Source organism: Phoca vitulina, unplaced genomic scaffold, assembly GCF_004348235.1.
Source record: "Phoca vitulina isolate PV1807 unplaced genomic scaffold, GSC_HSeal_1.0 scaffold43, whole genome shotgun sequence".
NCBI lineage: Eukaryota > Metazoa > Chordata > Mammalia > Carnivora > Phocidae > Phoca > Phoca vitulina.
In genome coordinates this window covers 6,069,783-6,096,062 of record NW_022589746.1, presented here as the reverse complement: position 1 = coordinate 6,096,062, position 26,280 = coordinate 6,069,783, and the positions used below count along the sequence as shown (strand labels likewise).

General features: G+C 46.1%; 1 protein-coding gene across 4 annotated transcripts in view; it reads left to right on the top strand.

Moving 5' to 3' along the window:
- GNG4 (G protein subunit gamma 4) overlaps positions 1-26,280 on the top strand; it is a 65,219-nt gene that overhangs the window by 26,985 nt on the left and 11,954 nt on the right. For all 4 annotated transcript variants that reach the window (XM_032430352.1, XM_032430351.1, XM_032430354.1 and 1 more), the window contains 2 exons: positions 9,535-9,633; positions 14,857-14,965. In XM_032430352.1, the coding sequence (XP_032286243.1) occupies positions 14,867-14,965 (99 nt within the window). In that variant the 5' untranslated portion in view covers positions 9,535-9,633; positions 14,857-14,866. The remainder of the gene's footprint in view (positions 1-9,534; positions 9,634-14,856; positions 14,966-26,280) is intronic.

Below are 26,280 nucleotides of genomic sequence, written 5' to 3'. Positions count from 1 at the left end.
GAACAAAGAAGTATGCAGTTTTTAGAGCATGCCAGGTTTGTGTGCAGTTTGTCTACCTTCACACATGCTGTTTCCTCTGCCTGGTGGGCTCCTAATCACCTTCCAGGCTCAGCTTGAGTATGAAGCCCTCCCACTCTTCTCCTTACCACCCTGCCCACCCCAAGAAGAATCCGTCCTCTCCTCTTTGGCCCCTCTGCCCTTCACAGACTTCCATGATGGCACCTGGGATCTCTGATTGCATATACTGCTGTGAGATTTGTCTCCCACATGAAATAGAGGGGGACAATCGTGTTTGTGTCACTCCCTCATTTCTTCAGCGCTGTGCCTGACGCGGTAAGGGTCAAATAAATGAATGATGGGCGATTGACGTGGGGTTCTCATCATATTTTCTCCACTAATTAGCTATTTAATGACTTTGGGGGAAAATAACACGCTAGACTTCAGTTATTTCATTTGTAAAGTGGGGAAATTAAGATGGATATAGGTTATGAATTCTTTTGTGTAGACTGTTTCTCAGCCCATGTTCCCATCACCCTAAGATGAATTTCTTTCACTCAGCTATGAAACACCGTGCCATTCTCAGAGAGGTGTTTTCTTACAGGTCTTACAAAGAGCAAAACATATGTGAGGCTTTGTAGAAACGATCACAGACCTATAGCCACAATCTTGGGTTCATGGTGATATTGGGTTGAATAGTGCCCCCCCATTTCTACCCACCTGGAACTTCACAATGTGATTTTATCTGGAAATAGGGTCTTCGCAAATGTAATTAGTTAAGAGGGTCCAGTACATGGTTGGTGCCCTTGTAAGAAAAGAAGGGGACACAGAAACGTGGAGAAGAGGGGGCTGTGTAGATAGGAGTGATGTGTCTACAGGCAAGGAATGCCAAGGATTGCTGGGAGCCCCCAGACCAGGAAAAGGAGAGGAAAGATCCTCTCCCTAATACCTTCAAAAAGAACATGGTCCTGCATGGTCTTAATGGTCTTAACTTCAAACTTCTAGCCTCCAGAACTATGAGAATAAATAATACCAGGTTTCAAGTCACCAAGTTTGTGGTAATTTGTTATGGTAGTCCTAGGAAGCCAGTACACAGGCCCAGCCACATCACCTCTCAACTGTCTTTTCTTCCTTGGTGCAGTGACCTATCCACTGAGTGACCTGCCCTGAGAAAAAATGAAAAGTATCTCTTTATACACTATAAGGTACCACACACAGGACATGAATCTTTCTTCTTCACTGTATTCACCCTGGTCAATGGCATGGTCCAGTTTGCATAATGAACGTTTAATCCAGCAGGCAGGAAAAGAATTAACTTCATACTCTGTGAATGCTGATATAAAAACAGCAATCTTTTAAAAAAAGATTTTTTAATGCTTATTCCTGCGGAATAAAATTTTTGGACTCTTATCTGCAAAGCTAAAGAAATAATTAGAGGATGTCTGGGGGTGGCCATATAGGTGAGAGAGTGGGAAGTGTTAAGGGTCCCACAGAAGATGGACCTGGATTCTCTTTCTCTGTTTATTCTGCATTAACTTGTCCAATGCCCTTAAATATAACAGCTGGTCTGCCAACCTTCTCTAATTTTCTTGACCTTAATCGGGGCCAGAAAAAGAGGGTGGTCACCTGGTGACTGGTGACCAGCAGGCTCCAGCTTCGATCAGACCCAGAGCGCTCTCCTAAGAATCCCCTTGTCCCTCAGGTCCATTACAATCCTTGCCACATGAAAAGCTCCTTATCCCTGTGCTGGTTTTGAGCTGTTATCACATCGGGCAGATGCTATCAGGCAATAAAGATGTAAATTGAGTAATGGAGGCCCAGATTGTAAAATGCATCAAGCTCAACTATTACTGTGTTTACATTGTAAAGTGGTTCAAGCCAGAGCGGGGATGGCCATGGCCTTGTCCTAACCGAGGGGACCATGTTCCCACCGCAGCCTGGTGTGACAGCATCTGATTCTCTGCTCAGGGGTCAGGATATTCAGCTCTACCCTGGCATGACTGTGAGAAAAAAAGCAAAATTCCTCTTGGGAGGCTAAAGTACCACTTTTTGCTTCTACATGTACAGAAAGTCTGTGCCTTTGCTACTACAGCGGTTATGACTTTTCTGGTGAAATATCCCTCCCCCTTGTTTTGAAGCTCCATTATTCGGGGGCACTCCAACATGTTGACTCGATGCATAAAATCTTTGTGGCAATTCAAAACCAATGTATCTTAAATAAATGATTGCTATGAGTGCTAGGAGAACCTCTCCACAGTTTTTATGCCCAAAGCAGTGCCACTTTGAGGCCCTAGCATCTAACAGGATTTTAGGGTGAAAAGAGCAACATCCTTACATTTCTACTCATAGCCCCCTTAACCTGTGGGGATTGGACCAAAGAGCAAAGCTGCATGATAGGTACCCTGTGGTATTGGAAATAGTGACTCAAGACCAAGGTATGGTTAGTAACTCAGGGCTGTGTGTCGGGCTCTGTCTGCAGTGCGCTCTTTCCTGGGGACATGTGGGATCTGGCAGGTGTAGCCCACCAGTCTGTGCCCAGAACTATTAAACCCCTAGAAGTGAACATGGCTTCATAAGGTGGAATCCTCGCTATAATTAATGCTTCATATTTGGTTTTCCAAATAGAATTTCTTAAATTACTGCCTTTGTGTCAAGATTTGAAAGTATTTTCAAGCTTTAATCATGAATGGATATTGAATTTTGTCAAATGCTTTTTCTGCATCTGTTAAGATGATCATATGATTTTTATCCTTCATGTTGGTAATGTGGTGTATCACACTGATTTACAAATATTGAACCATCCTTGCATGCCTGAAATAAATCCCACTTGATCTTGGTGAATGATCTTTTTTTTTTTTAAGATTTTATTTATTTATTTGACAGAGAGAGACACAGCGAGAGAGGGAACACAAGCAGGGGGAGTGGGAGAGGGAGAAGCAGGCTTCCTGCAGAGCAGGGAGCCCGATGCAGGGCTCGATCCCAGGACCCTGGGATCATGATCTGAGCCGAAAGCAGATGCTTAACGACTGAGCCACCCAGTCGCCCCTTGGTGAATGATCTTTTTAATGTATTTTTGAATTCGGTTTGCTAATATTTTGTTGAGGATTTTTGCATCTATGTTCATCAGAGATATTGGCTTGTAATTCTCTCTCTCTCTCTGGTTTTTTTTTTTTTTTTGTAGTCTTTGGTTTTGGTATCAGGTTAATGCTGCCCTCATAGAATGAATTTGGAAGTTTTCCTTCCTCTTCTGTTTTTTCAAATACTTTGAGAAGAACAGGTCTTAACTCTTCTTTGAACGTTTGGTAGAATTCACCTGTGAGGCCATCGGGTCCTGGACTTTTGTTTGTTGGGAGTTTTGATTACCAATTCAATTTCATTACTAGTAATTATAATTACTAGTAATCAGTCTGTTCAGATTTTCTGTTTCTTCCTGATTCAGTCCTGGAAGATTGTATGTTTCTAGGAATTTATCCATTTCTTCTAGGTTTTTGGTGTATAATTTTGTGTAAAAATTAGACACAAAAAATCATAATCCTCTGTATTTCCGTGATGCCAGCTGTAACTTCTCTTTCTGATTTTATGTATTTGAGTCCTCTCTTTTCTTCTTGATGGATCTGGCTAAAGGTTTATCAATTGTGGTTATCTTTTCAAAGAACCAGCTCTTAGTTTTGTTGATCTTTTCTATTGGTTTTTGTTTGTTTGTTTTAGTCTCTTTCATTTATTTCTGCTCTGATCTCCATTTCCTTTCTTCTGCTAATGTGAACTTTGGGGTTTTTTTTCTAGTTTTCTGTAGTTCCTTAAGGTATAAGTTAGATTGTTTATTTCAGATTTTTCTTGTTTTTCTATAAACTTCCTCTTAGGACTGCTTTTCTGCATCCCAAAGTTTTTGGAATATTGTGTTCTCATTTTCACTTATCTCAAGGTATTTTTTTTTATTTCCTCCTTGATTTCTTCATTGACCCATTGCTTGTTTCCTAGCGTGTTGTTTAGCCTCCATGTGTCCGTGTTTTTCCAGGTTTTTTTTTTCTTGTAATGAAACTTGTCATTTCAGTTTCTTAGCATGGTGGCGAGAAAAGATGCTTGAAATGATTTCAACCTTCTTAAATTCTTTTTGAGACTTGTTTTGTTGCCTAACGTGATCTAACCTGGAGAATGTTCCATGTGCACTTGAAGAGAATGTATATTCTGCTTTTTGGGGATGGAATGTTCTGTATATATCTGTTAAGTTCATATGGTCTAATGTGTCATTCAAAGCCACTGGTTTCTGTATTGATTTTCTGTGTGGACGATCTATCCATTGATGTAAGTGGGTGTTAAAACCCCCTACCATCATTGTATTACTGTCAGTTTCTCCCTTTATGTCTGTTAGTATTTGCTTTACGTATTTAGGTGCTTCCATGTTGGGTGTGTAGACATTTACAATTGTTATATCCTCTTGTTGGGTTGATACCTTTATCATTACATAATGCCCTTCTTTGTGTCTTGTTACAGTCTTTGTTTTGAAGTCCATTTTGTGTGATATAAGTATTGCTACTCCAGCCTTTTTTTTTCATTTCCAGTGCATGAAATATCTTTTTATATTTCCTCACTTTCAGGCTGCATGTGTCTTTAGGTATGAAGTGAGTCTCTTGTAGGTAGCATATAGATGAGACTTGGGGTTTTTTTATCCATTCATTCACTCTGTGTCTTTTAATTGGAGCATTTAGTCTATTTACATTTAAAGTAATTATTGATTCTTATGTTCTTATTGCCATTTTGTTCCTTGTTTTCTGGTTGTTTTTGTAGTTCTTCTCTGTTCCTCTCTTCTTCTCTTGCTCTTTTCCCTAGTGATTTGATGACTTTCTTTAGTCTTACGCTCAGATTCCTTTCTCTTCATATTTTGTGTATCTATTATAGGTTTTTGGTTTGTAGTTACCATGAGGTTCATATGTTCACCCTATGGAGATATAGCAGTCTGTTTTAAGTTGATGATTGCTTAAGTTCAAACACATTCTAAAAGCACTACGTGTTTACTCCCCACTCCATGTTTTATATATTTGATAACATATTTTACATCTTTTTATTTTTCATTTTTTCCTTCATAATTTTTTTACTTCTAGTTATAGCCTTTTCTTTTCTGCTTAAGGAAATCTTTTTTAACATTTCTTATAAGGCCAGTTTAGTGGTGATGAACTCTTTAACTTTTGTTTGTCTGGGAAACTCTCTCTCCTTCAGTTCTGAATAATAATCAGAATAATCAGGTACAGTATTTTTGGTTGCAGGTTTTTTTCCCTTCAGCACTTTGAGGATATCGTGCCATTCTCTCTGGCCTGCAAAGTTTCTGCTGGAAAATCACCTGATAGAGCCTTGTGAGGTTTCCTTCGTACATACTGTTTTCTTTTCTCATGCTGCCATTTAGGCTGAAGGAGGGCAAGAAAAATGCCACCTTCCAGCATGTCCATTCCCAGAGAAAATTCCTACAGATTCCTGTCCCATTGGCACATGCCCTAAAATTAATAAACAAGTCTCCTTCACATATAACCTAGGCACTTTTCAAAGTCCTGGTTCTCAGAGTGAGAGAGATTTAACGGCAGAGTCTTGGTTTCCTGTAGCACTCCAGCTCCCTCAGCTGAATTGTAAGGCCAGATGTATTGGGGGCTTGTCTTCTTGGAGGTGCAGATTCCCAGGGCAGGGAATGCCCAATGTGGGGCTTGAACTCCTCGCTCCTCAGGGAGGACCTCTGCGCCTGTGATATTCCTCCTGCTTGTGGGTTACCAGGCCTGGGGTGTGGTTCTTGATCAGACCCCATCCCTGCCCCTCCTGCCCTTCTCAATACGACTTTTCACAAAAAGTCTTTAGCTGTGGAAGATCTGTTCTATCAGTCTTCAGGTCATCCTCAGAGAGAGTTGCTCTATATGTAGTTGCAGCCTTGATGTGTCCACGGAAGGAGGTAACCTCATGATCTTCCTGCTCCGCCATCTTCCCCTCACGATGGGCCATAGTTACGTTATTATGAGAAAAGGAGAGAATGGGTTCAGCCCCACATACACCTATCACACCATGACCATTACTTATTTACCTTCTCCCCCTCAGACACTGAGCTCTGTGAGGGCAGGCAAGTCTCATTCCTCCTCATGGCTTCAGAATCTCTCATAGAAACCAACATAGACCTTCAGGCCAGGTCAGGTTCTTTGGTTAGAGACCCACTAAGAATTGCGTGCCTCCATCATTCATCAGCACGATTGCTTGAACAATATGCGGCACCCCCCACCAGACTGTAAGCTCTGTGAGAATAGAGACCGTGATTTTGGTTCCTCAAGGCCCAGCACCACACCATCAGCAAATATGAAAGGACTTGAGGGCATTACACTTCACAACTGGAAGCTGAATTAGCTCCATTTAAGAACTGAAATAACAGCAGTCGTGGAGAATTAACGCCATTGCTATGAAGCCCCAGTTAGTTCTTTCATGCCTATGTGAGTCACATCTATATGAACATGGACAGTGGGCCTGTGCTGGGTTGGTCCTGGGGACACAGACATTAGTAAAACCAGCTGCTACCCTTGAGAGCCTCCCAGCCAGCTGGTGGTCCCATGGTGGATCTTTCTAGGCCTTCACAACAGGACCACAGCATTTTGTGTGCAGAGGAGTATGTTTTTTTCTGTTTGGTGGCTTTTGAAAACATCATGGCAGCATATTGGGTGCTATTAAAAAGCAGTGTTTTTTAGCAACAGATCAAGGAGGCCAATCAGAAGCTAAGCTCCTGTCAGCGCCAACAATTTGTCTCACTTTGAGAAACAGTAGTGGTCCTGGGAAGGTGTCTAAAGCTCTTCCTGGGGCCCAAGGCAGGTTGGTGGGTTGATTTCTGAAATATGCCCCAAGCATTGGATGGAAAATGCTATGCAGATGCCAAGTGGACGAGGAGAAATTGAGTCTTTTCCTAATGTATGGTCTCTCCAAGAACTACCAGAAGCAACTAAATCACGTGCAAAAGCTGGGTGGGAGTGTGAATAACACGAGGGTCGGAAGAACAGCGACTCTACCATCCCCCACCTACTGACTCCTGTGTCTTCAATAAAGCCTCTTCACCTTGGGCTCAGAGTCTCCAATAAAGCGGCACTGGGCCCCCCTGCTCCAGCATGGAACCCCTCCAACTCTAATTTACAGATGAATCACTCAGGTTAAAATGCAGATTAAGTTCCAAAGGTCTGGGTGGGACCGGATTATGTATCTGTAACAACCTCCCAGGCTGTAGAGGCAGGTGCATCCCAGGCCCACCTGGATCTGTTGAATGAGAGCCTGAGATCCGTGTGAATCACATGCACATCTGAGTTTGACAAGCACCAGCGTAGACACAGACTAGAGCTGTGTCTTTTCAGATGTGGCTTGCACACTGACTTCCGTGGTCTGGGGTGTGACCCGCGCGTCTCATCTTTAAATGCCCCAGGTGATTCAGACGCACAGCAGAGTCTCAGAACCGACAGACTTGGGCAGTCGTTTGAGAACTTGAGGTGTCAGAGTCCCTGGAGAGCCCAGAAAGAGCACAGAGGCCCAGGGTCATTGAAGTGGGATAGAGCCAGGCCTCGGTGGTACTGAGCTCCCAGGTGATTCTGATAGCAGCCAGTTTAGGGACCGCTGGTAGAGGGAGACCTGCCCACGATGGGTCTGGGCAGGGGCCTGGAGAATGGTGCACAGGTGCCCTGCTGTCCTCCATCCTATCAGCCCTCTGGGCAGCCAGAGCTGCTGTAGCCACTTGTCTCCGTGGGTCTGTTCACCCCAGTGTGTGATGAAAACGTATGAGATGCATCATTCCATGAAAAAAACAAAACCTGGGGTGTTCCCGAATCAATCATCTGAGGAGTGGCGGGTTGAGTAAACAGGTTTCTTCACCGAAGGACTCGTCACAAGTCTTCACTGTGCTAGTGTGCAGTGTGGTCCTCCAAAGGAAGGAGCAAAAGAATGACCAACTTCTAGGACCAGGCAACCTTTTCATGGAGCCAGGCAAGAGCATTTGCTGCATGAAGCCTCAGACCTCTAAGAGAGGATGTGTCCAGGGACAAAATACCTAATCTACTTCATAAAGCAAATATCGACATCCTCTGTGTATTGTTCTGGTTCTCGCCTGGCTTTTCTCATCCTGTTTGTAGCATTTCTTATAGGACATTTGCGGGGAACTGTGATGTGACACCCACTCAGAGGAACGTCTGTCTGCCTCCCTTTTAAGGATGAAGACACTGAGAGTAGAGAGCATTCCCCTGGGCACATCTGACTTTAGAACAAAGATTAGAGGGGCGCCTGGGAGACTCAGTCAGTGAATCGTCTGCCTTCAGCTTAGGTCATGACCTCAGGGTCCTGGGATCGAGCCCCACATCGGGCTCCCTGCTCAGCGGGGAGTCTGCTTCTCCCTCTCCCTCTGCTTGTGCTCTCCCTCTCGCTCGCTCACTCTCTCTCTCAAATAGATAAATAAGTAAAATCTTTAAAAAAGAAAGAAAAGAATAAAGATTAGATAACCGAAGGAAGCAGAAGTCAGGGTGCGGAGGGGGACTTGGGTTGGTCTGGAGGCTTGTTCCCCAGCCCCCCACCCATATCCCCTCCGCCAGGGGTCATGTCTGTCCAGAGGATGGGCAGGGAAGACTCCTGGAGCCCGGCTGTAAAGTCATCTGCCTAGGAGGCAGGGTTTAGGCTCTGCCCCTGCAGGACAGCAGGCCTCCTCTCGAGGACTTGTCTGTCTGTCTGTCTATCTCCCTTTGGAAGATGGTGGGGTTGAGGGAAACTCACAGTGGGGAAGTGCTATATCCTCCGCAATGGGCTGGGGAAAATGCACTGAGCACGACTGCTCGCATCCTTCCCCGAAGTCCAGCCCATTCCTGGCCTGCATTTATTTTTGCTGCAAGGTCCCTGGGATCCCCGGGACATGGATGCTATAGGGTGGGGTGTTCACGACACCCCTGGGGGACGCGCCCATTGTCCCAGAGTCAGCCTCTCCAGAGGAGGGAAGCAACAAGCTATTTGTCTGCGGAGAGTTCCTGACTTTAAAGAAGTCTTTAAAGCCACCCGATCGAGTCATCTCTTCTGTGCTAAATGTCCTTCAGTTGGAATCAGCTTATTTCTAATAGGCGTAGGAATAACCGTGGTCATCTCTGGGAAAAGGCATTATCCTCGGTTTTCATTTTCTTTGCTGTCATTTTCTCTCTATTCCCATTTTTCTACAATTGGCCTAGCTTTGTATAATAAGAAAAGACCTCTAAACTGTTTCTGTTTGGCAGAAGTTGGCTGGAAGTGGGATGGCGCGGGGGGCTGGGGGCGGCGTCCAGGCATCCAGGCCGGGAAGGGAGAGGCAGGGCAGTCTGTGGCCTCGAGATGCTCCTACTCTGCGATGTCAGACTGGGGCTCCTCTTTCTGCCTGGAGCTCCCCATCTCCCGTGTGGTCTGCCACGAGACTCCGCGGGCTCACCGAGGCGGCCGCGGAGCAGGACGAGAGGCCTCTGGGAGGTGGGCGGTTCAGGGGACACCCAGCTTCTGTTGCACCTGCCGACCCAACTCTGGTTGTGTTTTCAGGTAAGCCTCAAAGCAGGAGCCCCGAATCAGCCTCTCATCTGACAACTGTCAGCTGCTACCGCTTGGCCACCAGCCTGTCACTGTGCCGCCTCTCAACAGGTGAGGAAGTGATGTGTCCTGTCCGAAGGTGGGTTCTCCACGGAGAGCAGCTCTTTGCCAGCAGTGTGCGTGTGGGCCCGCGGGGAGGCTGGGCTGTCAGGGTCCTTGCTGTGGGGCCGGGTGCTCACACTATCACTTTCTTCTAGCAGTTGTCCCCATCCTGTCCCCCTCTGCTCCTTCCACAGTGGATGCAGGGCCCTTATGAAGGCTGTCTTACAAATTGCCCACCACCTCACATCATCCCCCGTGTGAGTGGATGTTCCCCACCCCCCATTGGGGGACACGGGGGAGGGGAATCAAGCCATCTCTATGGGCTGCTGGACCTTGAGTGGGAAACCAAGCTGTGTGAGCCTTACACTGCCCACCCCCTCCCACCTGACTCTGAGTTATGCACTGCAGGACGCAGCCCGAAAGACTCTCCCTGTAAAACCTGTCTGTGGGTGAGGGGGTTCCTGTGTATCCAGGAAGAAAGGACTGCCTGACCAGGGCATTGACAGAGCCCGTGCCCCAAACAGTTGGCTCATTTTCCCATCTGCCTCGTCTTCTTAAAAGCCGAGAGTCGAGTTAGTGGTCCTCCAACAGCCAGCGTGCACCATTAGCTTTGTTCCGTATCCACTTTGTCTCTACTCCCATTTTTCTTTTTGGGTCGAGGTGGGGTGCGCATACACACTTAGGCATGTGGAGAGACATCCATCGGTTCACATGCAAGAACAGTGTCTGGATAGCCTTGAAAGGGCAGAGATGTTATTCAGATGGAACCTAAGAGCTACCTGGCCAGTGCGGGAGGGAGGGCCTCACGAACCTTCCTGTGGGTCGTCTTTAAGAGACTCAGTTGCTGTTAGCTCCAGTTGGCAAAAGCACCAGCTGGTCTCCTTGGGTTGTGTTGCCTCCCACAGGGGAAGCCCCCTGCCATCTCAGTCCCAAGTTAGGCAAAGTTCAAGTTCACTTGAGGGGTGAGTCTGTCCTGGGAGAGCAGGATAGACCAGGTGGCGGGGGGGGGACCCTAATTCTGTCCCAAATGCCTTACGAGGTCCAGGAGGGGCGACAGGCTGGGAGCCACACTAGGGAAAAGCTTCCTTCCACTTCCATGAAGGAGCTCAACAAAATCAAGTTATTTAACCTCCCTGAATATGTTTCCTCATGTGAAAAGTAGGGGGATTGGACCTGGACCTCTAAGTTCCCTTTCAATATTAACATTCAGTGATTCATTCAGAGCCTCACTACTCAATGTGTGGTCCGCAGACCAGCAGCAACTGGGAGCTGGGTAGAAATGCACACTCTTGGACCAAACCCCAAACTACTCCATCAAAATCTGTTTTGTCAAGATCCCCAGGGATTCATACCCCCATTAAATGTTTTAAAGGACTGATTTAGGTCCTGAAGATGCTTAGAACTCCTCTCAAGGTCATCTGGTGAACACAAAGGAACAATGGAGTACAAGTGATTTATAGCCAGCCACGGTTCTCCACCTGTGGTCCATGCCAGAATCACCTCAGGAGGTTGTGAACTTCAGACATCCAGGTCTGGGGGCTCACAGTCTAGGTCCTGGGTACATGTGCGATGAGTAACCTTACCAGCCACTTGGAGGGAGAGCATGAACATATGGACATGAAACCGTACGGGTCACGTATGATAAGACGAGTAACATCCTGTAAGAGGGTCTGACAGGACCGAGGGGCAGCAGAGCAGACAGAAGAGGTGGAGTGGAGCAGGCTTGTCATCCTGTGTCCCAGGAAGAGTGCCCTCTGTCCTTATTTTTTGCATCTCCACCACGAGTTATGTAGGGGGTCCTTCTAAGGGCATCTGTAGTTATCCCTTCTTTCTTTCTTTTTTTTTTTTTTTAAAGATTTTATTTATTTGACAGAGAGAGACACAGCGAGAGAGGGAACACAAGCAGCGGGGAGTGGGAGAGGGAGAAGCAGACTCGCTGCTGAGCAGGGAGCCCGATGCAGGGCTCGATCCCAGGACCCCGGGACCATGACCTGAGCCAAAGGCAGATGCTTAACAACTGAACCACCCAGGCACCCTTATCCCTTCTTTCTTTTTTTTTTTAAAGATTTTGTTTATTTATTTGAGAGAGAGAGAAATGAGAGAGAGCACATAGAGAGGGGGGAGGGTCAGAGGGAGAAGCAGACTCCCTGCCGAGCAGGGAGCCCGATGAGGGACTCGATCCAGGGACTCCAGGATCATGACCTGAGCTGAAGGCAGTTGCTTAACCAACTGAGCCACCCAGGCGCCCACCCTTATCCCTTCTTTCTTAAGTAAGAGTGGAAACTAGGGGGAGCGTAGCTTTTCTGTTGTATTGTTGTCTATGTGTTTGAAGGTGATGAAAAAGACATAAATATATTTGTATATGCTGAGGAGAGGGCACCCAGGGACACCAACATTACAGGAGAAAGAGAGCTGAGTGATAGGGCAGAGCCTGAGGGGGGACAGGCCCACCACACGTGAAGTATCAGCCTTGGATGAAGAGGTGCTTCCAGCCATAAGTGCCAGAGGCCCTAACAGATGTGGCCCAAACCATGAAGAATAGGTTCTCTCAGTGTCGAGGATCAGAGGTGGACTGTCCAGGGTACATCCGGCTTGGGGCTCTGGGTGGGTTGCCCCATGCATCTCCTGACTTTGCCCTGGGTCAGTCCCCAGTGGCCAGTATGGCAAGACCCAGTCAGTGAAGCCAAAGATGGGGTTTCTCCTCTTGTGCCCTGACAAGGAAGGAAAACAAGGGGGTGACTGGGGCTGGGGGTGGGATGGCGGGCAGCCTTGAGGACCTACAAAGGCTGCCTGTGCATCATGGCACCAGTGGCAGGAAAGAGAAAGGAAAGACACAGGTCTTGGGAGGGAGTGACCATGGGGTTGTCTGCTAGGCGACTGTGACACTAGGTGACACTAGGGATGTGGCACTTTGCGGCTGAGGAGGAGTAAGGGGGTGAGTGAGGAAGGCTCAGAGGTGACACTGGAGATGTGGACAGTGGTCCCCATCTGGAGGGGACACAGAGAGGACGAGGCAGGGGTAAGAGTCCATGCATCTCAGGGGCTGGAGCCCCCAACCTGCCAGCTTATTCTATCTCTGGGACACAAGAAGCCAAACACGGCTCAGTGGGATCTTTTCCAAATATTAAGCCGTCAGCCAGAGTTCTGTGCTGCAGAGTGGAGTATGTTGAAAATATGTGCCTCTCTATAAACAGCGGAAGAATGAGAAACTAGTTGAGTGGGATCGAGGTGCTCTCAGTGCAGCTGGTCAGGGGCTGGAGGGAGGGAGAAGGCCGCTCCTGGTCTGCCAAGGCTCTTCCGCTGGTAACACTTCCTGTGCAGATGCGCCTACTCCCTCTTACCCCCTCCTCACCCCCACGCCCACACATTCACGGTGCAGAGCCCCGCCCCCAGGCCCTTCCCCTGTGTCTTCCTTCTTCACTCCTGCTGACGTTGGCCTCAGCTACCTTCTCCTCAGCCATCCCTGTGCCCCTCCTTCAGTGACCTCCCCAACTCCTAAAAGCCCAAAGTCAGTGATGAGGAAAGAGGATAAGCTCAGGAATGGGAAGGGAGGATCAGGATCTGAGGGAAATGATTTTTGGGTCCTTTTTGACTTGCATCAGCCTGGGGAGGGTTGGAAACCCTGTGTGTGTCTGTGTGTGTCTCCTCCTTCCTTTTGTGGGGATACACAGGCACGTGGATACACATAAACACACACATCCATAGGGGAACAGCCACTCATGCACGGACGGGCACAGGGCAGGCACCTCAGGCATGTGGACACACACGGGGACACACACAGACCTGAACACACGTGCAGAAATGCAAGCATATCTCTACGTGGCCGGGTGTAGGTGTCTGTTCCCCTGGGGTTTCTAAACCCCCACTATTCCTGATTCTCCTTCTCTTCTGGTTGAGTAGAAGTTCCCAACCAAGACAGGAACACACACCTGTCAAACTGTGTTTTAGGCAGCTGATCTGTATCTTACGAGAGACTTTTATTTTTTGAAAAGTTGCCTGTGGACAAATGAAGCTGCTGCCACACCTCACCTGGACCACAGAGTTAGCGCGTGTGTGAAAAACTCACAGAGAGTGGCCTGTGTGCCAACATCTGGCCAAGCCTCCTCATTCCTCCCTGTGTGCCCTTGGAAGCCATCGCTCCCTTTGTGGCCCACCTTCAGCTCTCAGGCTGAATGATTAGGCCCCTTCCAAGTAGTTTGTCATTAGCTGGGGCAACTGAAACCTACAGCATCTATGTGGAAATCTATGCTTGCTTGTGGAAGAGTTAGCATTATAGTGGTTTCTTCCTAGTCCTGTGGCAGCATTCCATGTCAGATCAGGGAGAATTTCTTCCTTCTTCTAGGAAAAAAAATCAATGCTTGGGATAGGGTGTGTATGTGTGTGTGTGTTATTGTTTAAAAACCAACTGCCAGGGCGCCTGGGTGGCTCAGTCGTTAAGCATCTACCTTCAGCTCAGGTCATTGTCCCAGGGTCCTGGGATCGAGCCCTGCCTCGGCCTCCCTGCTCAGTGGGAAGCCTGCTTCTCCCTCTCCCACTCCCCCTGCTTGTGTTCCCTCTCTCGCTGTGTCTCTCTCTGTCAAATAAATAAAATCTTTAAATAAAATAAAAATAAAAATAAAAACAAACTGCTAGCATAGAGTCTGTAAGATTTTTGGAACGAAAGCAAATTCAAATTAATAATAAAACAGTTGTTTCCAGGGGAGACGTGTACTTAGAGCAGTAGATTGCCGGAGGGCCACGTGAAAACATTGAAAGAACCCTTTTACTAGGCTTCAAAGCTTTGAGTTTGAGTTCTGGATCCACAAAGTTTGGCTGTGAGACCTTTAGCTGTTGGCTTAATTTCTGAGTTTTATACTTTCTTTACTTACTAAACAGAACTTAATATGTTTTGCCAACCTTCAGGGCTGCTAGAAGAATGAATGAACAAATGTGTAGGAAAATGATTTATTACTAACAAAGTGCTACACAAAAGTCAAGGCATTACTGTGGTCATGGGGCTAGTAAAGTAATGCTGGCTGGGACCATCTGGTCTACCCATGGCTGAGAAGGTCTTGCCAAACAAAAGCAGAAGGTCTCACTCCCATCACTCTAGTGAAGCATTTCCTTCTCTTGTCCCAGGAGGGTTTACTCACAAACGCTCCCTGGCTTGGACAGAGAAGCTGTAGGTGGCAGGAGAGGGGAGAACGGTGGGGAGGGTAAGCCTTTTCCAACCTTCAACTTCACTTGTTTCAGGGACAGCAGAATGAAAGAAGTCATGTCCAACAACAGCACCACTAGCATCTCGCAAGCCAGGAAGGCTGTAGAGCAGCTGAAGATGGAAGCCTGTATGGACAGGGTCAAGGTAAGCACACACCAGCCAAAACCCAGCTCCAAGCATTCCCCCTATTTCCTTGTGAGAGTTAACACGTCACCCAGCGGAGCTGCCAGCCAACCTTGGCAGCTGTAACATTTACAAATGAGAGTTTGCCTCCGAGTTCCAAGTGTGCTCAAGGATTCAAATGATGCAAAATACACAGTGTGCATGAATTCCGTAAGGAGCTGCCAAAAATAGACTCATATTCATCTCAGCTCTATTTTGCTCTGTTGTCATGCCAATAAGGGAGAGGGTTTAACAGTGAGATCCATCATCGTTTTCCTGCCCGATGCAGTGACTTCGAGGTTAGACCACATTGGGTATTTTGACAGGGGTGCTGTTGGGAGGGAAGCATTGAACCGTGCACCATGTTTTCAAATGTTCCTTTGGGGAATGTGAAGAGAGGCACCAGTCACCTCCCACCATGTTCATTCCTCTGATGAGTGTAGCTCTCTTCACGCTGGGAGGGCTGAGGCAGGATGAAGCCACCTCGTCTCCAGATGCTCTCAGAAGCCAGCAGGGGGCCAGGCAAAGCATGGGGCTCTCCGATACCGTTTGGGTTCATCAGCTGTCAGAGAGCTGGAACAGTGTCAGGAGTCTGACACCAGGAAACTCAAGTCCAGTGGCCTTTGGGCACACAGAACCAGGGGTCTCACCCAGGCATCTGGGATTCAAAAAGGACGGATTGCAGGGGGTAATGGGTGAACCCTAAAGCCTTCTGCTGGCAGAGCGGACAGTCTCTCCCCGAGGTTCCCAGCACCGAGCCCTCCCCTCCTGCTGGAGTTATGGCCAGAGAGCAGCAGCTCCTGCCTCCATCGGGACAGTTGTGGGAACACTGGGGCTTTGGGGTTTGAGCTATCCAAGGAGGCAGTAAACGAGGACAGAAAGTGACATAATGATATATGAAGCAAGGAGGGAATACAGCGTGATACAAATTGCCATAAGTGCACCAGTATTATTCAGGTGTCTCTATCTTGCAAGTACTGATACCAGCTACAAATTAGACATCACTCCTTGATCTCTAGGCTAGAGCAAAGAGCAAGGAACTAAACAATTCTAAAGGAGGGAGAGGGGCACCTGGGTGGCCAGTCAGTTAAGCATCTGTCTGCCTTCAGCTCAGGTCAGGATCCCGGAGTTCCAGGATTGAGCCCCTGTTCAGCAGGGAGTCTGCTTCTCCCCCTCTCTTGGCCCCTCCCCGCACTCGTGCATGTGTGCATGCTCTCTCTCTCTCTCTCTCAAATGAATAAATGAAATCTTTAAAAAAAAGATAAAGGAGGGAGATCCCCAACAGTATAGGCATGGATCTCAAAATGAGATCCAGAGGACAGACATTCGCTGAGAGGATGAGGATGGTGGGGAGACTCGCTCTTTTGATAAACACGCCTGTGGACCTGCTCTGTACTACGTGTGCTGCTGAGATGCAGACACGCGTGGGCTGCCCCATCGTCTTGCTCAGAGAAGGCTTAGTGGAGCTGGGAGCTGGTAGTGGTTCTGAGGTGGTATCGGAGGGTAGGGAAGGCTAGCGCGAGCCGAGCATGGCTCATCTGGAGCAGCTGGGCTGGACAGAAGAGCTGCGGGTTTGCCAGGAAGGCCACTTCGGGCAGCCTGGGGGTGCCGGGTACACAGGTGCAGAGCATCCGGATGACGAAGTGTGAAGCCAGGACCGTGAGACGCACTGACCTGCCGGCAAGAGTGAAGTTGTCAGAGGCCAGGAGGCAGCCAAAGCCGCAGAGACAGGCGTAGAGTGGAGCAGAGCCCAGGCAGACACACCAAGACATGGGTGCAGACTCAGAGAGTCTGTGTGGGAGACACTAGGGAGAAGGATTTAGAGCCCAACTCTCCAGCTCCGTGGCCAGAGACTGGAAAGACAGTGGGCACCGGCCTTGGCGGTGGGACAGACGCTGTGCCAGGAGTCTAACAAGGAAGATAAATTCTGTAATTTATTTAAATTATACCCACGACAGTCACCACCACCCTCACCCATGACAGTCACCACCACCCTCACCCACAACAGTCACCACCACCCTGCACCCGTGACAGTCACCACCACCCTCACCCACAACAGCCACCACCACCCTCACCCACGACATTCACCACCATCCTCACCCGCGACAGTCACCACCACCCCTCACCCGCGACAGTCACCACCACCCTTACCCGTGACAGTCACCACCACCCCTCACCCACGACAGTCACCACCACCCCTCACCCGTGACAACCACCACCACCCTCACCTGTGACAGTCACCAGATGTCCCCACAATGAAGGACTCTTCAAGAGTCACTAAAGTCCAATGCAATGTCTCTAGAAGAACAAGGAAAAATCATAAACCAACTCAAAGTCAAGTTTGTTAGATGGTATTCAGAAGGGTAGTTCGTCCTGTTCCTGCAGCGACTGGGTGATGGAAATGCGGCTCCTGGACCCCAGGAGAGGGCTTCCTGCAGGCATCTTCAGACTCTGTGGTGACTCCGGGGAGGAGGCCACTGACGGCCACATCAGGTGTGGTTCAGGTGGGCAGAGTTTGGTCCTTGAAGAGATGACCCTGGTCCTGAGGAGAGAGGTGGCCCCAAGGGACCACATCCCCGCTGGAGCTGTGCAATCACATGTGGGGTTTTTCCCCCTTGCTCCCAAAACCTTGAACATTTCTTAATTTTTTTTTAAAAAATGTGCTAAGATACACATAACATGCAGTTTGCCATTGTAACCATTTTTAAGCGTACAGTAGCATGAGGTTCATTCACAGTATTGTGCAGTCATCGTCCCCACCACCCATCTCTGGAACTTGTCCTGATCGCCAACAGACATACAACCCCGCCATTCCTAGCTCCCCCAGCTCCCTGGCAACCTCTAGTCTACTTTCTGTTGCTATGAATATGACTATTCTGGGAACCTCATTCCAACAAGAGGAATCGTGCAGTGTTTGTCCTTTCGCATATGACTTAGTTCACTTGGTGCACGTCTTCCCCGAGATTTGTCCACACCGTAGCGTATGTCAGCACTCCCTTCCTTTTTGTGGTTGAAGAATATTCCATCAAATGTACCACCTCTTACCTACCCATTCACCTGGGTATAGTGTTCATCATCTTGGGCTGCTTCCGCCTTTGGGCTCTTGTGAACAGTCCTGCTATGAACATGGGTGTGCGAGTGTTTGGAGTCCCCAATTTCAGTTCTCTTGGGTATATACCCAGATGTGGGATTGGTGGATCATATGGCAATTTTATGCTCAACTTTTTGAGGAACCACCATGTTTCCATAGCAGCCATACCATTTTACATATCCCCCAACAAGACACAAAGGTTCCATTTTCTCCACATCCTCACCAATACTTATTTTTTTGTATAATAGCCATCCTCCCGGGTGCGAAGCTCACATGTGCGTTTAAGCGCTCGACACCTCTTGCTTTGGGGCACAGCAGGGCTTTGGGGAAGAAAATCTATTTGATGCAGCTTTTGGCAAAATGAGGTGTGTATTGTTATCATTTAGCCAGACAATAAAAACAGAAGCTGGGGCACCTGGGTGGCTCAGTTGGTTAAGCGACTGCCTTCAGCTCAGGTCATGATCCTGGAGTCCCTGGATCGAGTCCCGCATCGGGCTCCCTGCTCGGCAGGGAGTCTGCTTCTCCCTCTGACCCTAACCCTTCTCATGTGCTCTCTCTCATTCTCTCTCTCTCAAATAAATAAATAAAATCTTAAAAAAAAAAAAAAAAACAGAAGCTGGAGAGAGAGAGAAACCATCAAGAACACTCCAAACTGACCTTAATAGGGACCTTGAGGAGGGAGGAAAGAGGAAGAGAGTCACCAGGGAGAAGTGGCCTTTCTAGAATGGGTGAGAGGTCACTGCAGGAGAGGAGGAGGGAAAAGAGGAGCCTGGAGGGTCAATGACAGAGGGCAGGCACATGGAAGGAGGTGAGGAGCAGTTCCTAGAATTCACTGAACTCAAACGAAAAGTGATGGGAATGAGGGGGAAAAGGACAGGCTGTTGCATGGGAAAGATGAGTGCGTCCTGCCTTTCCCTAGGCCCTGGAGAGACGGGGGAGCATGCTGTGGGGGAAACATCTGGAGGCTCTGTGGAAGAAATAAGTGCAAGTACGAGTCTCACAGAGCTGGCTCCCAGGTGGGAGCACGGCAGGTGGGGGCCGGAGGACGGCACTGGCAGGACAGGTGTCGGGCACGGAACCAGAAGGGACTGTGGTTGGCAAGGTACGTAGCCAGCTGCAGAGCCCACCTCTGGGCTTCACAGTTTACCATGACTAGAAGAGTGTCCAACGTGGAAAGAGGGAAGGGAAGGATGGAACTTGCAGTTCATGAGAATAAAGGGGATGACTCTTAAGGGGGAGAGAAGAGGAAAAAAAGGAACTGCATGAAGCAGTTGTTCAGGTTGCCAAGGTAGGAAAAAGGAATAGGGTCAACTCAGAGAGGTCTGGACAGTTCATGGAGGGAAGATGGAGCCAAAATGTCCACTATGGTCTTGAAGTCCTGTTTGTCCCCCCAGAACATCATCTGCACACAACTACCAGCGCCGACATTGGCTTTGTCCCAGATTTTGCAGGGGATGTAGGAGGGAGGCTTTATACATAGCCCACAGCCAGGCCTCAGGCCCACACACAGTTGGGTTTCCGAGACCCTCTCCCCACCACCTCAGCATCCTCCCTACCTGCATTTAATGTTTGTTGGGTACCTCCCCCAGCTCACACCTGCTTCCCGACATCCATGGGATTCTTCTCTGTCCGGCCTAGAAGCTTCTCAGGATATTTCCCAGCCAAGATGGGGGCTCTCTTTGAGAACCTAGATCAGCTGCTAAGAAAAAAAAAAAAAAGTAAATATTTGCCATGTATCATAAGAACAAAGAAGATTCCACATAGAACCCGTATGGCCTCCCAAAAAGCAAAAAGCTGGGAAAATAATACTCAGGATCCTAAAAAAGAAACAAAGAACACATAGAGATGGCTATCATGGAAACTATTTTGGTGCACAGGAAAAGAATACCCAGAGCCTTATTCTTTTTCTCACCCATGAGAGGCTTAAGCTATATAAAATTCTACTGGGAAAGTACATAAATGACATTGATCACCGAACAGGGAAAATTTGTCAAACAGTTACGGCGGATATGAGCTGAGCAAAGCACAAGAGGTTTAAGTGGAGAAAATGGTCTGCAGAGCCGGCTTGTCCCCGCCCGCCTCCCCCCCTCCCCCCGCCCGCGCAGAGGAGAACAGCTGTGGAGAAGGTGTTGTCCCGTGGCGAAGGTACAGACGTCCCGAGCGGGCCAGGTCGCAGGCTCCCAGGAAGGCTTATGGAACCTACCTCTCTATTGGGCACTGCTGAGTGTGCTTTGATTCTGCTGCCCCAGGGAAAGAGGAATTGTTGACATTGGGCCAGTCCCAGGGGCTGTGACTTGGTGGGCTCTGCAGGGGGACCACGCCTTTTAGCAAACCTAACTCTCAGCTGGGACCAGGAAACCGCTGACAGACTTGCCAAGCGACTATGCTCAGTCTCTCTCTCTCTCTCTCTCTCTCTCTCTCTCTCATTTGCTCTAAGGCCTGTGGCAGATGACTCAAACAGCTGTGGGATGTGCTAACAATCCCTAATAGGGCTGTCATTCGGCTGAGACTAATTTTGTCAACACGGGCTTGATATGCTGATTGCTGACAGATAGATCAACCCAGTTTTATAGCAACTTGCATTCGATAGACTACTAAAAAATGAGGGCAGAAAGAACAATGTCAGTTGATGAATGCTCTAAAAGCTAAAGCCCAAGAGACAGCAGCAGAAGTAGACTAGTGTGGGAAGTTATTGACGTAGAAGAAAAGAAATCATATCATGACAAATAATGACAGTCGCTCGCAATCCTTCTCCATAACAGTTAAGAACAATTTGGAGAAAAGGGTTTTAAAAGGGACAGAATAGCCTTAGAAAAAAAAGGAATTACTCCCATTTACTCTTGGACATTGAGGTTTTGTGATTTGGTGTTTAAAAGAAAAGAGAATACATGATCAGGGCCACCTGGGTGGCTCAGTCGGTTGAGCTTCTGACTCCTGATTTTGGCTCCGGTTGTGGGATCGAGCCCTGCGTCAGGCTCCGCGCTCAGCACGGAGTCTGCTTGTCCCTCTCCCTCTGTTCCTCCCCCCTCCTCAAATAAATAAATAAAATCTTTTAATAAATAATAAAAGAAAAGGGAATACGTGATCAAAAAATATTGTATAGACAACGCAAGGACACAAGAGTTGAATTTGCAAGTGTTGAAGATATATTTTACATATACTCTGTTTATTCTGTTTAGAATTTTTTTCAAACCATAAAGATACGAGAGTAAGTTGGATTTATCTAGAAGCATGTAGTGTGAGTAAGGCTTGTAAAGAGAGAGAGAGAACATCCAGAAGCTTCGAGTGAGACTAAGAAAGTAGGTACCCTATTCTGAGGGCTTTAATTCCTGTTTTAAAAATAACATTATTTCTCTGTTCATAAAAATGGTACTCATTTACTTTAGAGAATGTTGGAAAATAAAAGTATAAGGAAGAAAATTTAAATAATTTATAACTACTACATTTCCATGTTTTTTCCATCTAGCTATTTGCCTATTTTTCTTTTTATAAAATTGTGGTGATTATGTTTTGCAGCCTGACTTATCACCAAATAGTATATTGTGATGACATATCCAGGTCAGTAAATACTCTCCTGAAATGTCATTTTTACTATCTTTTTGCTCCATCACCTGATGTACAATAATTTATTTAACTATCTCCTATCCTTGGGACATTTCCCTTATTTCCAATTTTGCAGTATTACTTTTTAAAAGCACTACAGCAGGGGCACCTGGTGGCTCAGTCGGTTAGGCATCCGACTCTTGATTTCGGTTCAGGTCATGATCTCAGGGTCATGAGATCGAGCCCCACGTCAAGCTCTGTACTTAGCATGAGTCTGCTTGGGATTCTCTCTCCCCCTCTCTCTGCCCCTTCCCCTGCTTTCTCTCTCTTGCTCTCTCTCTCTCAAATAAATAAGTAAATCCTTTAAACAAAACCAAACCAAAGAGTGCATACATATTTTCAAATTAGTGTTTTTGTTTCCTTTGGGTAAACAGTAGTGAAATTACTGGATCATATAGTAATTCTATTTTTAATTTTTTGAGGAAACTTCATGCTGTTTTCCACAGTGGCTGCACCAGTTTGCATTCCCACCAACAGTGCACAAGGGTTCCCTTTTTCTCCATATCCTCGCCAACACCTGTTGTTTCTTGTCTTTTTGATTCTAGCCATTCTGACAGGTGTGAGGTGATACCTCATTGTGGTTTTAATTTGCATTTCCCTGATGATGAGTGATGTTGAGCATCTTTTCATGTGTCTGTTGGCCATTGGTATGTCTTCTTTGGGAAAATGCCTATTTAGGTCCTCTGCCCATTTTTTAATTGGATTATTGGGGGGGGGGGGGGTTGTGTTGGGTTGTGTAAGTTTTTTGTATATTTTGGATACTAACCCCTTATCAGATACATCATTTGCAAATATCTCCTTCCACTCAGTAGGTTGCCTTTTAGTTTTATTGATTGTTTCCTTCACTGTGCAAAAGGTTTTTATTTTGGTGTAGTTCCAACAGGTTATTTTTGCTTTTTGCTTCCCTTGCTTCAGGAGACATATCTAGAACAATGTTTCTATGGCTGATGCCAAAGAAATTACTGCCTATGTTTTCTTCTAAGAGTTTAATGGTTTGGAGTCTCACAGTTAGGTCTTTAATCCATTTTGAGTTTATTTTTATGTATGGTGTAAGAAAGTGGTCCAGTTTCATTCTTTTGCATGTAACTGTCCAGTTTTCCCAGCGCTGTTTGATGAAGAGACTGTGTTTTCTCCATTGTATACTCTTGCCTCCTTTGTCATAGATTAATTAATAATTTAAGTGTGGGTTAATTTCTGGGCTCTCTATTCCGTTCCATTGTTCTCTGTGTCTATTTTTGTGCCCATACCATACTGTTTTGATTACCAAAGCTTTGTAGTATGTCTTGAAATCTAGGATTGTGATGCCTCCAGCTTTGTTCTTCTTTCTCAAGATTGCTGTGGCTATTTGGGGTCTTTTGTGGTTCCATACAAATTTTCTGGACCTATGTAAACATACTGCCAAAAAAAATCAAGAATCGGACTATAGCATATAAAAGACCAATAAAGCATTCATTTAGGAAAAAGTTGTCTTCCAGAAAACCAAAGAAAACTTTAGGTAACTGCTTTAGAGTCTCAAAAAATGTAAAGCAAACATAGAATCTATGAAACACTAGCTCAAAGAGGAGATAAAATAATGAGTTAGAAAGGGAGGCGGAAAACTAAGGAAAGAAGTTGAGGGGGGATGGGGAATATCATTAGAAGGAGCAAAGAGTGTAACATATGCTCTAGAAAACCAAATTAATGACATGGGGCACAGGCTTCAGAAACTCATACATAATGCAAAAGAAAAGATGAACAATCAGATCAAAGCAGTTAGAGAGAGGGTGATAGAAATAAAGACTGGCAGCAACATTCCAACATTTGGATGTTGATGTTCCTGGCAGAGAGAACAAATGGAATAAAAAATACTCTTAAGGGGAGAATATAAAAAGGTTTCATTAAATAAAGGAAGACTTAAATCTGCAGATCCAAACAGCTCATCATGTTCCAGGAAGGACTATAATAGAAAATAATAAGCCCTGAGACACATATACCTGCTGAGGTTCCTTACTCTCAAAAGTAAAGGAAAAGCCCATTAAATATGCAGGCAGAGAAAGTAATCATTTGGGACACATGCCCCTAACAATATGTGTTAAGTGCTTGAATCCTCACCCCAGCCCTAAGATATTGGTGCTGCTCATACCGCAATTCACAGACAAGAAAACTTAGGCCCACAGTTATGTGATTAAGTGGGGATACCAACCCCGAACCTCGAGTCTAATCATTAAACCACAGTGCCCTACCTACAAAGGGCAGAAATATCAGTCTGGACAACAATGCATCACACAGTTCAGAAGTGGCCAGCCTAAGATTATGTAAAAATTCTAAAGTTCTGCAAAGAATTCTCTACTAGCCAAGGGGTCATTTATGTGCTAGGCAACAGAAGTACTATTCCCAGTTATGCAGAAAGTCAAATATAATGTAAAATGTGTGCTTCTTTAGCAATATTATTTCATTTCCAATAATTGGATTTCAGTAAAGGAGATACAAATCAATATCATAGAAACAGGGTCATGTGAGGCAGTCCATGCATCACAGGCCTTGTTCCCCCTAAAAGGGCATAGGAAACCTACAGCTATAAACACTGGCTCATACATCACAAATAAGCAACACCTGCAGGAGCACCTTTTTTGATCAGGGCTATGAAACAAAGGCCCTGCTTTTTGGCCGATGTCCAAACTCTTGCCTTGTGAGGTCCCTAACTTTGTGCTGAGCTGCTAGGGACACTTCAGTGGACTTCATCCAGCTGTCTCTTTGGGCTCTCTCTTGTGTTCTAAGGGTCCCAGCAGTAGCAACAAGCTCTACCACAGGAGAGAGGGGACTAGAATAACAACATTTAGTGTTAAAAACCTTTTTCATTACCTCCCATCCATCAGGATAGCTACTATCAAAACAAAACAGAACAGAAAATAACAAGTGTTGGTGAAGATGTGAAGAAATTGGAACTATTGTGCACTGTTGGTGGGAATGTAAAATGGTGCAGCCGTGATAGAAAGCTATAGTATGGTAGTTCCTCAAAAAGTTAAAAATACAATTACCATATGATCCAACAATTCTACTTCTGGGTATATATCCCAAAGAACTGAAATCGGGGTCTCTAAGAGATTTGTACATTCAGTTCATAGCATTATTTAGAATAGCCAACAGGTAGAAGCAACTTATGTGTCCATCGGCAGATGAATGGATAAACAAATTGTGGTATATCCATACAATAGAATATTTTTCAGCCTTAAAAAGGAAGGACATTCTGACACAGGCTACAACACGGATGAACCATGAGGGCATTATGTTAAGTGAATTAAGCCAGTCACAAAAGAACAAAAACTGTATGATTCCACTTATATGAAATACCCAGAATAGTCAAATTCATAGGGACAGAAAGTGGAGTGGTGGTTGCCAGGGGCTGGGGGAGAGGGAATGGGGAGTTGTTTTTTAATGGGTACAGAGTTTCTGTTTTGCAAGGTGAAAGAGTTCTGTTGTGTAGGCTGCACAACAATGTGAATATACTTAATACCGAACTGTACATTTAAAAGTGGTTAGGATGGTAAATTTTATGTGCGTTTTACCAAAATTTAAAATTTTTTTAACAAATTTTTTTTCAATACAAGGTTTGCTTCCAATCCAGCTTCAATCACCATAGAATCTTCAGAGCCAACAAGCTTTAGTACAGTTGAGTCTGCTATGCTAGAGGAGTTCATGTCCATCAGGAATAAATATTGGCATGCCCTCTAATATCTGCACAAGATTGGACTTGATGCATTCTTCGTAGGCACTGTCAAAGCACCACTCACCCCCAGATCTTCAACATTACTAGGATAGTGCCATTTTGCCCAGTCTCTCTTTCCCATCTTTTAGAAACTAGTGAGAGCCAAGCACTTCACTCACCACAGAAAGTCTCTCTGAGCCATCACTCCAAAGGTCATCTGCCTCAGGAAGCTATCACTGGTATCCAAAGTCTTTACCAGGTTACGGTTTCTAGATCAATTCAGTCTTGGAATTCTTCTGGATTCTTTATCTGTTAGTACAATAGGGTCATCAGTCTTTTCAATTTTTACTCTTTATAGACTTCAGATTTGGGCATCAGACATTTTTACTCCATTAGGTACCAAATGGTTAGAGATCTCTGCCCATCTGTGTCCGTTCATGGAATGTATAAACATCAACAGCTGCAGCAAAAAGAATATTAGGTGTCTTGTAGAGTGAATGTTGCCAGTGAGGCAGAGGGTGAACTCTTCCATAGGAATGACCTGAGAGTCTACTTCCTTCAACATGACCTTTTATTCCAAAAGTTAGACCCTAACATGGGTTGAATATAAGCAAGCATAATCTGACAAAGAATTTACACCAGCCCATTGTGGTGTTCTTTTCTCTACTCCCAAAGTTTGTGGTTATTCTAGTCATTGCTGTGTATTTTTCATTAGATTGGTGCTTTGGGCATTCTAGTGTTTAAGAAAAACTTAATCTTAGCTTGATCATACAATTCTACCTAGAAAGAAAACCATCTTCTCAAGCGCAGGTTACCAATGGGCTTTGGTTTGCAAGATTGTATTATATTAATATCACTTGGGACAAGTATTATTTGAGACTAAGCTGCTTCAACCGAATAGTCCACTTTCCTGGCCCA